Genomic DNA, 12,328 nt, shown 5'->3' with positions numbered 1-12,328 from the left:
CCGAAGCTCAGCCAAAACTACTTAATTGATAATTATATATAAACCGAAATATTAAATTGCCCGATTGGAGATACGAAAATTTATCTTAGTGTTGAAAATCTCTCACTCATTCAAATGCCTCACTGTGAGAGGATTCTTTTCAACTTGAAGATATAATTTCGTTCTCCGCGCGCCCATTGAATACATCTTTATCGTAAAGAATTACGACATAGACCCCTCGATGTGTCGTTACGATCTTGGGGTAATGTAACGGCACCAAATAGTTTAAAATAAATAAATAAATAATAACATTAAATAAACTAAAATGGAATAAATGAATAAATGAATAAATGATAAATGAATAAATCGACTAAATGAATAAATAATAAATGAAATAAAGAATAAAGGATAAATGACATAAATGAATAAATGAATAAATGAATAAATGACTAACATGAAAAATGAATAAATGAATAAATGAAAATGAATAAATTGAATAAATGAAAAATGAAAAATGAATAAATGAATAAATGAATAAATGAATAAATGAATAAATGGGGGGAATAAATGACTAAAAGGAATAACTGAATAAATGAATAAATGGCATAAATGAATAAATGAATAAATGAATAAAGGGAAATAAATGAATAATGAAAAAAGAATAAAGGGAAAATAAATGAAATAAAGCATAAGGAATAAATGAATAACGGAATAAATGAATAAATGCATAAATGAATAAGGAAATTAAATGAATATAAATGAATAAATATGCATAAAGAAAAACAAAAAAGTAAATGAATAATAAATGAATAGAATAAATTAAATAATAAATAAATAAATAAATATAAATTGAACTGAATGAATAAATAAATAAAATAAATGGTGGAATGAATGAAGGAATAATAAAAAAGAATGAATGAATATGAAGAATGAATAAAATAAATAAATGAATAATGAAATAAATAAATAAAAAAAAATAGATAAGGATAAATGAAGGAATGACCTGCCCAAATAAATAAACAAATAAATAAATAAATAAATGAAATAAATGAATAACTGAATCACCCAACCCCTAACCACAAGCACATAAATAAATAGACATGAATGAAATGAATAAATAAATAAAAAATAATAAATGAATGAACTGAATGAATAACGGAAATAAATAAATTGATAAATAAATAAATATATGAAGAATTGAATAAATAAATAAATGAATGAATGAATAAATAAATAAATAAATGAATGAATGAATGAATGAATAAATAAATAAATAAATGAATGAATGAATGAATAAATAAATAAATAAATAAATAAATGAATAAATAAATAAATGAATGAATAAATAAATGAATAAATAAATAAATAAATAAATAAATAAATAAATAAAAGGTTAGACTGCACGCACTAAGTCCGTGAACATTAATTAGTACTAATTAGTACTATTTCATACAGAATCCTTTGTTTTCTATTGTTTATTTATCACCATTTAGTACTAAAAGTTAGTATTTGCTTCACGGGTTTAGTGCGTGCACTCTAACATCATACTTACTGGATATTCTTTAGCCAACTTCATTTCAAATCCTTCATCTTCCTCAAATCTCCGGATTCCTTCTATATCCATAGTTTGTATGGTTTCAAAGAATTCTCTAGATCTCTGCTTTGTAATAATTTCATAATCATTTTGTGCCTGTGGATTATCAAATAACTATTAAATATTAGTTTAGTTTAGTTTAGTTTAGTTGTCACAATATAAACAAAGACATTTTATAAAACTTGAGACATACAAATTTTGTCCATTTTGTACAAATTTTGAACATTTGAAACTTTCGTCCCAATTGATATTCCCCCTCCATACAATTTACATACAGTACAAACATATGATTAACATTAAAATTGACGAGGAAAAAACAATAAGTATATGTAATAGGACTCCATGCTGTCCAATTAAGAAATAATTGGACGAGGAAAATTCCGAGGACTGACAAAATTGGATGAGGCCGTCTAGGCCGAGTCCAATTTGGCAGTCAGAGGAATTTTTCGAGTCTAATTCTTTCTTGACTGGGGAGCATAAAATCCCATTACCTATTAATTATATAGCTGCCTAATTAATCCAATATCAACAAGACCTGTCCAATTAAGAAAATAATTGGACAGTTACCTATATGGGATTAATGAGAAGCTGTATAATTATAATAATAACATATAATAATAATAATAATATATAATAATAATAATAATATATATGGCTTATATAGCGCTTATATTATGTACTTATTAATTGAGTGGGGGGAAACGCCAATGGTTAGTTTCGACTCATAGTTGTCAAACCCAGAGGTGTGCATGCATGTAGTATCAAAAGAAATAATCCCCTTTTATCTAATTTATAAACTCTGCTTATGACGACCTGAAACTTTTGGTTTCTAACAAGGACTCTAGATTTCCCCCTTTTTATTTACGTGGTAACTAATAAAGAAAGACGCTTAAAATCATTAGTGAACTTCAAAACAGTGTTTTCACTATGAAAGAAATATATATTTAATTTTATACGACACAAATGCTTTAGCGCCGGGTGACTAATTACAATTGATTAAAAAATTTTCGCAAATATTCTTTATATACATACGCCATAAACCGGCTAATAACTAATTAATTGCAATCTTTTGACTCTCAAACATAGTGAGTATCGGATTTATTGTTATTAAAACGAGTATACCTACCTGATCAAGATGAATCTCCAATGGCCGTTCGCTGATTCTTTCTTCCATATGGTTTCTTCGACGACAGATCAAAATGTCCATTAGATCGAACTTACTTAGGAAATAAGTATATTAATAGTAAACTTTACCTCGTGCTGTGATGTAGGCTTCTCTACTAGCTGTGTGGCGCCCACTCTCTCGAAATTCAGAAGCGAAAGTACTACACGTGGTATAAGTTTGCAGTTTCGTTACAAACGTTACGGTACCTTTTACACTTACGACTGGTTGCAGGTAGAAAAAACAATTCAGTTTACAACAAGCATTTAAAATGTCGGAGTTCGCAGAAAGTCGAAAACCGCAATACGAGCGTCAGGGTCTAGCACTGTTTAGGGAAGGGTGCACTTTCCATGATTTTTGTTACAGGAGCAGTGGCGTATCATCAGGATGTTTTAAAAACTCAAGTAACGAATAGGCAGTAGTTGATAAATAAACTCAACTAGGGGTTAGGGAGGGGGGGGGGCGTTGCACACCCTCTGCATCCCTCCCCTAGATCCACCCGTGGCCTAGCTTTATAAGGAAGGCTGTCATTTGTCTAACGAATCCTAATAATGAATAAAATGAGTATTCCGTACCAAATGGATCTACTCACAACTCAACACATTCAGGGCAGAACGTTAAGACCCGCTTCTCGAACGATCGTTAGCTAAAAATATTCTTAAGTGAAAACCATTTATTAATTAAATATTTTCTCATGAAAAAAGACATGCATAGCTTTCTTAAAATAATTTGAAATTATAATGAAAAGTGAATAAAAGACATAGCTTTAAGCATGTTTGGTTAATATAACCTAAATGACATTTAAAAATTGAAAATATTTTTCTATTTTACTGTACTGAAGGTAAATTTGATTAACTTATTAAAGGAGAGTAATCGCTAACGAAGCGACGCCGGCGCTGCTTGGCACGGATAGTGCAGCGGTAAATACTCAGAGCGTACTTACAGCTGATTCAAACCAGAAAGACCGTTGGTGGACGTGGTAAATATATTCATATCGTACGGCTGATTCGAACCAGAAAGACCGTTGGATGGAAAGATAAGTGAACACTATTTAGTATCCATTTAGAAACAAACATATATCAATTCAATTAGAAATCTACGAATAACTGAAACAATCACACATATTAAAAACCCAATCCGTCTGTCCTGGCGCCCTTGTCTGATTGATGCAAAATATCACGCCACCAGCGTTTTTCACGTTCTGATCACGTGCACTTGTTTATTTTCACGATTATTGTCACGTGCAACTTTTTCCCGACCGGAAAATAAGTTATTTATTTCCCGGTCGGGATACATTTAGATTTAGCTAGTGTCACGTGGTCATCTTTCAACCAATGACAGTGTTCGTTATATCGGAAAATTTCGTAGATATATAACAACAAAACTTGTTTACGTTCAGGTGATATCCTTTCGCCCAATCAGAGTACGAAAAAAGATGGACTTTTGTATAGGAAATCGCACGATCTCGAGTACAATTGGGAAACTAATAGACACGAGTAATGTTTTGAAAGTTCTTGTAATTGCACGAGCCTTTAGGCGAGTGCAATTAAAGAACTTTCAAAACATTACGAGTGTCTATTAATTCCAAATTGTACGAGAAGATCGTGCGATTTTTTGTTTATAGTTCACTCAACAAAATTTCAGTAAAAAATGCGAAGCGACGCCGTTCATCTTTGTCTATTTGGCGTCCGATTTTCAGTCCATCGCGCAACTGAAATGCATAAAAAACATTAGTTCTTATTAGTTTTTATGGCTTTTTTTTTTTTTTTTTTTTTTGCCGCGGTTGACATTGTTTTGGCCGCGTTCCATAGCGACTTAATTCGGTACTCCTCTCGACCAATCAGAGTCGAGTAATTTTGTTGAGTGTACTATAAGGTATATAACAAGCTGTAGCCCAGTTAGAGCTCGATTGTGTAGTAGCAGGGCTAAAGATATTCATCCGCCAATGCGGCGGCTTCGCACTTGACTAGAACATCATATAATTGTCCGAAGGTTAGAGTTTGTTTCTTACGCTCTTCTTCTAATAAGACCTCGACTGGGTTCATCTGTCCTTCATAGTACTCCGAAGTGTTTGATTTTCCGAACTCCCATAGCAATTTTTTTAGTATGGCTCGGCCTAAAGGGGGGAAAAGTGAACGAAAGATGTAATTAGAGTGCATACCATATATCCGTGAAAAACTAACAAAATTGTACAAAATTGAATAGTGCAAAGTTCTGTGGGGCTGTTGAGCTAGTTTACTAATTTGTGCAAATTTGTGCAAGTTTCTTACAACACGGTTTTCGCGTATATATGGTGTGCACTTTACCTAGCAAACATACAAAAATCAAGAATCTCTATTTCCCCTCCAGAACCAATTTCTCCACAGGTAGCCCAAGCTTGGTTTCTGTGGTGTAATGTTATAAGGAAATGTATGGGGATTCATCAAAAATTTCAATAAAATCATTAAAACGTTAAATAAAGCCTCGAAAGTTTGCCCGATCATTGAGAAATAACACTTCTTTCGCTCTGTGTGGTTATTTTTTGAATTTAGCCCGTTTTAAGATTTTTTCCCCAACCAGTTACTGGTAGAGGTTTTTTCAGAAGACTCATAGGTAGAGCCGGTTACATCGAAAAAAAGAACTTTTCATTAGATTTCAAAACGAGTCATGGAGTTTTTAAGAAAGTTCGGCTAGTTTTGTCATCCAAATAAGCCGTTCTGAATAAAAAGTAAATTGATCGTCGGACATCAAAAACAGCCGAAGCAATGTTCTCGTATGTTAACTGCAAAGGTACTAATCTACTCAATATATAGATGTCGCTCGAGACTACTAATAAAAGATAATAAAATAATCAGTAATTTACAGACTTGAATGAAGTCCAATGAAATAGTATTTCTAAACGAATTTCTATAAAATATTCGCTGAGTTCACAGTGTAAAAAAGTGTTTCATGTGAAAACTTCGGGCAACGAGTCGATTGTAAGCGACGTGACCAATGAACAAGATAAAGAGTAACGCATAACGCAACGTTTTTTGTTACCCAAAAAGGGTCATACGAATGATTCCTGAAATGTACTCGGCCCGACTTTAACAAAATTCAGAATTTGTTTTTGAAGACTTAACAAATAGATGTCAGTCGAAGTCGAGGTCGTCTTTCGTAATTGAAGTAACTGCAGACAATCAATTCATCACATAATTCGCTTCCAAACTCAACAAAATAACAAAGAACTAAACAAAGGTGTTAAAAGGAAGATAAAAGGACGACTAATCATCTTATCAGCTCAATTGAGCATTTAAAATATGAAATCGAGCGAAATACTTTGAAACCTTCGAATGTCAACAAGCATCAGGACACAGGGAGAATAATCTTTGGAAAGTGCAACTAGTATCCACGAGTTCGCCAAAGGGCGGTTTGACCTTTTAACTCAGGGCCGTAACCAGAACTTTTACAGGGAGGGTGCACATCGAATAAAATTGGACCATTGATCGTTTTTTTAAGAAAGCAGAACCCCCCCCAAAAAAGGTAACCAAAGGAAAGCAGAACCAAAAAAAAACAAATAAAAATAAATAAAAAAGGTAACCAAAAGAAAGCAGAAATAATAAAAGATTTTAAAAAATTAAAAATAATAAAAAAAGGTAACCAAAAGAAAGCAGAACCAAAAAAAAAAAAAAAAAAAAAAACGGAGATGGATGAGCGGACCTTAAACGTTTATGGGGGGGTGCACGTGCACCCTGTGCTCCCCTCCTAGTTACGGCCCTGTAACTAGTGAATTCTGATTCTCTTTTTCGTCGTGGGTGAATTCAAACGACTGTAAGAATATCGCTCTTCTTACCGCATGCTCGAGTTAGATTCTGCTTCTTCTCGGCATCCAACTGCTCATAAGATTTATTCTCCTCCTCTAATGGTCCTATTGCATTATAGGCAATTTTATTTCAGAAACATATAAAAATGAAAGATATGAAGAAGAAAAAAGGACAGAATAGGATTGAAATTAAATGAAATGAGACGAGACGAGAAGAGAAGGGAAGGGAAGGGAAGGGAAGGGAAGAGAAGCCCCTGCCCGAAACGAAAAAAGAGGGGAAGGAAGGAACACAGAAAAACATCATATAACAAAATTATACCTTAACATACACACTTAACATATAAACATTATACCTGTTGTTCCACTTGGTACATGTTTTCTCAGCTCCTCGATAGAGCTCTTTCGATGCACCCCTTTCAATTTCTGGCATATGTCTCTACAGCTCTTTACCATCTCAGGTGGGGCGTTTTTCATCGATGTTTTATATGGCTTTAGGTCTTCAAGTAATTTCTTGAATTGAGCAATTGTTAGAGGAGTGCTTTCCGGCAATGAAACCTCATGACTTTGGACAGGATAGGGGACGATCTCGGAACCTAATTCGATGAAATTGGAATGTTCGATGAGGAATTAGCTAGCAGATAACCCTATCTCTACTCTATCCTTCTGTGTGTATCCTTGATTTTACCAACCTTTAGATGTGGACGGCAGGCCATCTAGAGCCAAAAGCTGGATTGTTTCTGTTACAACGTTTGCTGTATTCGAATTCTACGAGGGAAAAAATCATTTTTTTTTTCTTTTCAGGTTTTCAATGTGATTTGAGAATGACTGTTTTCTTTGTTTGAGTTGTATCCATACAGTATCCATATCTCTTCTCAAACAAAACCGATAAACAAATAAATGATACTCTAGGGAGTGATACGTACAGTCTTAAACGGGAATTAAAACTTTACACCAAAGCTAAATAGGTCTACTATCAGGGGCGGATCCAGGGATGGCAAAACGGGTGACTAGTCACCCGCCTTTTGCTCAAATTTCTCAGTATTTCGTTACTTACGTCACCCCCCTTTTTCTCGAGTTCCTGGTAAAACCTTTGTAATAGGCACTCCCCCCCCCCCTTCTAAAATTCCTGGATATCCCCCCTGACTATTTATTTTAAAGAGCTAAGTACACCAGTTACCGTAACATTTTCCCGATCGTCCTGCCTAGAAATATCAAACCAATCGCAGTAGATCTCCTCCTTGAAGAAAGTGCTCTTACTAGTCGCGTTTCTATAGCATCGAGGTTGTTTCTTGCGTAACTCATCTTCGGTGATAAAATGGAGGCATGCGTCACGAGTACATCCGCTGACATTATGACATTTGCACGTTTCTGTTGATGGATAACACTTTGGGCAGCGGATACAAAATTCGTGTTCGGCATTTTTCATCCAGGGAAAGTTTAAACGCATGGTCGCCAGTGCTTTGCTGAGGAATTCAACAATGAAGCGACATAACTGTTTTAGAGGGAGCCCCACAATTCCTTGCTCGTTAATGACGCTGAAGCTGATCGTTTTTATGTCTGAGGTGACCACCAAGTCGAAACTCTTCCCAGTGTCTCCAACATCGCCAACATCATAAAACCTGTAAAAATAATTTCGGTAAAATATGTTCGATAAAATCTGTTTCGTTGTCAACATCGCCAACATCATAAAACCTGTAAAAATAATTTCGTTAAAATATGTTTGATAAAATCCGTTTCGATGTCAAAATTTTAGATCGCCAGAGGGCTAAATTACACAGGGTCAATTCATAATTCCGTCTCAGCGATTTTGTTTAGGAGTTCGGAGACAGCAAGGGTGCATGACTAAGGAGAATCGGTAACATAAAATTACAATTTCTCTAGTGCTTCGAGGGATAATCCCTAACTGTTTACCGATCTTTTTTTTTTTTTTTACCCAGAGATATATGCAGAGTTATTTTCTTTGCGAACTACCAATTTCCGCAGTTAACTTTCTTTTTAATATTCACATGATAACGAACCTGCAGAAGTTGTGGAAGAACTTCGGTCGAGGCGAATGGGGCCATTTCTCATTGCAAGTCTTGGCGATGACCACAAGCAGTCTTGGAAAGATTCCCAGAGGAAGGTGCGCACTTTTGAAGCGTACAACTAAAGTCCTTGACGTCTTCTGGTCGCTTAGCAGCTCATTAGCTGATTTTGCATCACTGTTCATCAGCATGGAGGGAACGAGGAAAATGTCTGCATCATTGGACCTTTTCCAGCGGCAAAGAAGTGAAAATTTCTCCATTATCATGAGCAAAGAGCTGGCTGTGGTCTCATTCTCCCAAACGTGGTTGATCAGAGCTTGTTCCAATATCCCATCGTTCTCAAGTCGTCTCCATTGTTCTTCGTATTCGTCTTCCCAGTCTTCGGCAGGCAGAACTGTGATGATCTTAACTATCATGTCCATAAGCCACTGCACGTCAATGATAACTATGTTTGTATCTTCAAAGTGAATAATGACTTTCAGGTCATGCAAGTAGTTCAAAACTGTATTGAACTGATCTTCAGTATTAATGGCGATCTGGCACTGTACCGCAACTGCCTTTGCCTCATCCAGTGATATGTATTTCTTGTTTTCATTGGTTGCAAGATCTAACAACTGTTTCTCGAACTGCAGCCAACTAATAGGAACAACTTCATTTACGTATGGAAGGCTTCTTGCAACTTCATAGATGGCTGCCCTTAAGTCATCGATGGATTTTTCCTCGCTTTTTCCTGAAACTGTGTTGTTTATGGCGTAAATTCCACGAACAATGTGGTTTCCTCCAGGAGTGTCGTTGTCTTGCTTTAAATAAGAAAATATCTCTCGAGTCATTTCTACGGCGTCGTTACCTTTACATGGAATGTCTGCATGAGTACAGACGAGAAACACTGGTGGCAACCTTCTTGGGAGCTTTGGCTTTTTGGTTGTGGACTTTTGTTCTGTCATATTAGAGGCTTTTTTTCCTTTTTGTAAGAGTTCTAGGACGTTATCGTCAGTGACTTCTCGATCCGTAGTCCAAAGAGACGCCACAAAGGACAACCAAAACTCCAGATAGTCCATATTTGTCATTGGGCAATGATCATCGACCTTGCGATTTGAGGATCCGTGCTTTACCATTGGTGTTGCTTTAGCATGCATTTCGTTCTTTAGACTGTTTACTAAAACATATATTGCCTTTTTGGGAAGAAAAACTGGATGCGTTGCGTTATATACTGGCTGTCCAGCAAAGTCTAGCGTAACTAAATGAACCCAATCCTGAATTTCCAACTTTTCTGGGTGTTGGAGAATGTTGGTTGCTCTCTCAGAGACTTCTTCAGGAATCGGATTGTCTTTTCTACTTTCTTGGAAAAGTACTGGATCGCTTGATGTGCTTGTCTTTTTATCTACTGATTCGTCTCCAACAGCAATTTCACTGTCATTCTCTATCGTTTTTTCCTCGACACCCAAACTTTTGTTATTTTCTTCGACAAGGCTTCCTACTGTTTCATCTTCTTCTTCGAATGCCGCTTGTCTAAGAGGCTCTTCTTCGACGTCTTCCTCAGTTGATCTCAGTTCAAGTTTAGGGTTATCATCAAAGGATGCTGAAAGGTTTTCAGCAACCGCTCTTGCTGTATAATCAACGAGAGAGCTCTCGAACGTATCGTCCTCATGCCAAACATCTGCTTCTGCTTTAGAGAGGGAGCGATGTAATCTAACGCCTTCGGTACTGTCTTCCTCAGGATTGAAGTCTTCACCTAAAATTAAAAGGAATGCATTTTATTATCAAATTATTTTGGTTTTTCAATATATCTTGTTTAATGATTTATCAAACAAAAAAAAACTTTAGTGAGCTTGCATTATGTAGGATGCTCGCCATACATTTTGTCAGATGATTTTCCTGTCTACACATACAAACCCTCTACCAAGTGGCAAGAAAATCAGTATTCATGTGTCGTTTTAAAACTGAATATGGTTAGAGTAGATATTATATGAAAAGGTATTTTTCAGAAGAACTGTATAAAGTGCATATTTAAGGGAGGTTTGCAGTCCCTTTTAATTAGCACCCCTGGATCCGGCCATAGATTTAAAAAATACTTTAAATAGTACTATTCCGTATTTAAGTGGATTTTCTTACGTCTTAAAGATCTTAAAAGGCTTGTCTTTCCTGCACCGGACTGACCAACTAGTACCACTGGAATACGACAGTATTTCGCTTCGCCACTTTTAAGTGCTAAGTCGTAAGCTTCTTGTGCCTTTGGGCCACGGGCCAGGATCTCTCCAGGCGCTGCAAAAAAAAAAAATCCTATTTTGACAAATGTATACGTTGGAAATATTTATCACATTTCTTTGCTGGCTGAGTCTACTCTTTTGCTTTTTCTTTTGCTGTAGGAGCATTAAAAGAAAAACAAGGATACTCCTCTGCCATCAGCAAGGAAGGTATTTGATATAGACTTTAGATTTAGAAAAAAAAAAAACAATTGTTCTTTGTCTGACTTACTTGTATCTGGAACTTTAAGGGTCCTAGAAACATTTTATATGAAGATACAAAGGCAAAGCGTTAAAATAAGATTGATTTTATTAATAATTAGAACGAAAAGCTTCTGGGTAAAGAATTAGAGGCCAACCTTGCTAAAATGCTAGCACATCTCATGAATTGAGGAATCTTGTCAACTATCTTTTGTGGAGTCCATGATCCATCTTCAAGCATTCTATCCCATTCATCATGTTGAAGATGAATGTCCACCTGATTTGAAACAGTTTTAAAAAGGTCTCGATCAGTAAATTTCGAGTAACCCCCCATTCTGAAAATCATACTTTAGTGAAGCATGGGCAAATAAAAACGGTTGGCCAATTTTGCGTAGGTCACCGCGGTATCTTGATGCGCCTGAGCCCTGATTCCTTTCCCTAGCTTAGATTTCCCTCAAGGATGCTAAGTAGGAATAATTGTCAGATTTTTAAAAACGAATAACGTCCCAAAAAGTTTAATGCAAAAAAAATTAAAAATCATACCGTAGTTTTAGAGGTGGAGGTGGGTTTATTTTCAATGTGTTCATAAGACAGTTTAACGGTAAATTGCTCGTCATCTTTAGATGTGAATGGATATGTTCGTCTTTCAGAAACACGGATGTAGCAAAGATCAAAATCAGTTGGCGGGTTTTCTTGAAATAATTCAAGACCATGATTTGGTTTAACTTTCATGTTGTCACGGATAAAGTTAAAAAGAGCGTCTACTTCTTTGTCTTCAACCTGTTCTTGAAATTTTGAACCTGTTGACAAAAAAAGTATATATATCTTGTGAGAATTCCACTCCACTTCATTGATTTACGCTCTTTTCTTCTCTTCTCTTTTCCTCTCCTCTCCTCTCCTCTTCTTTTCCAATGTTCACAATACCCTGAATCGTTTACCTGAATCGATGATAAAACGAAAGTCCAGTTCCTCTGCAGGCTGGAATACGTCCACAATAGCTCTTTTCACAGTAGATCCACATAGATAGAAATATGGTTCGGTATCAGAGCTTTTGATCACATTGGCAAGTGGTTCACTTTTTGGGATATTTCTATAGGTCACTGCATTAGTTGTGGCATCAATTGCTAGAAATATCTGAAAGTGTGGAATACAAAAATGAATATATAACTAACTGGCTAACCTCTGGCTTATCAAACATCTATATGTTTTTTGCTTTTTTTTTTCTTCTTGTTTTTTTTTTTTTTTTTTTTTTTGCTTTGTTTTGTTTTGTTTTGTTTTGTTTTGTTTTGTTTTGTTTTTCGTTGTTTTTTTTGTTTTTTTAATTTTTTTATTTGTTTTGTTTAA

General features: G+C 35.3%; 1 protein-coding gene and 1 long non-coding RNA gene across 2 annotated transcripts in view; both read right to left on the bottom strand.

Annotated features, from left to right (window-relative positions):
- Positions 1 to 1,399: 1,399 nt before the first annotated feature.
- Positions 1,400 to 3,636, bottom strand: LOC148910858 (uncharacterized). Its single transcript, XR_016119841.1, has 2 exons — positions 2,700 to 3,636; positions 1,400 to 1,669 (listed from the first exon to the last, which is right to left on the bottom strand). It is a non-coding gene; the product is annotated as an uncharacterized LOC148910858 (long non-coding RNA).
- A 131-nt stretch (positions 3,637 to 3,767) lies between these two features.
- Positions 3,768 to 12,328, bottom strand: part of LOC116302761 (uncharacterized) — a 16,121-nt gene continuing 7,560 nt past the window's right edge. Inside the window, exons 7-17 of the mRNA XM_031712130.2 lie at positions 11,923 to 12,118; positions 11,528 to 11,784; positions 11,143 to 11,261; positions 11,016 to 11,038; positions 10,653 to 10,802; positions 8,535 to 10,272; positions 7,694 to 8,135; positions 7,206 to 7,281; positions 6,870 to 7,109; positions 6,547 to 6,621; positions 3,768 to 4,851 (exon numbers count right to left, since the gene is read on the bottom strand). Of these exons, the coding sequence (XP_031567990.2) occupies positions 4,661 to 4,851; positions 6,547 to 6,621; positions 6,870 to 7,109; positions 7,206 to 7,281; positions 7,694 to 8,135; positions 8,535 to 10,272; positions 10,653 to 10,802; positions 11,016 to 11,038; positions 11,143 to 11,261; positions 11,528 to 11,784; positions 11,923 to 12,118 (3,507 nt within the window). The 3' untranslated portion in view covers positions 3,768 to 4,660. The remainder of the gene's footprint in view (positions 4,852 to 6,546; positions 6,622 to 6,869; positions 7,110 to 7,205; positions 7,282 to 7,693; positions 8,136 to 8,534; positions 10,273 to 10,652; positions 10,803 to 11,015; positions 11,039 to 11,142; positions 11,262 to 11,527; positions 11,785 to 11,922; positions 12,119 to 12,328) is intronic.

This window comes from Actinia tenebrosa, unplaced genomic scaffold (genome assembly GCF_029948245.1).
Source record: "Actinia tenebrosa isolate PJP-AT-01 unplaced genomic scaffold, QUT_ActTen_1.0 PGA_scaffold15__27_contigs__length_11533743, whole genome shotgun sequence".
In the NCBI taxonomy this organism is placed as follows: Eukaryota; Metazoa; Cnidaria; class Anthozoa; order Actiniaria; family Actiniidae; genus Actinia; species Actinia tenebrosa.
This window is presented reverse-complemented; position numbering and strand designations above follow the sequence as displayed.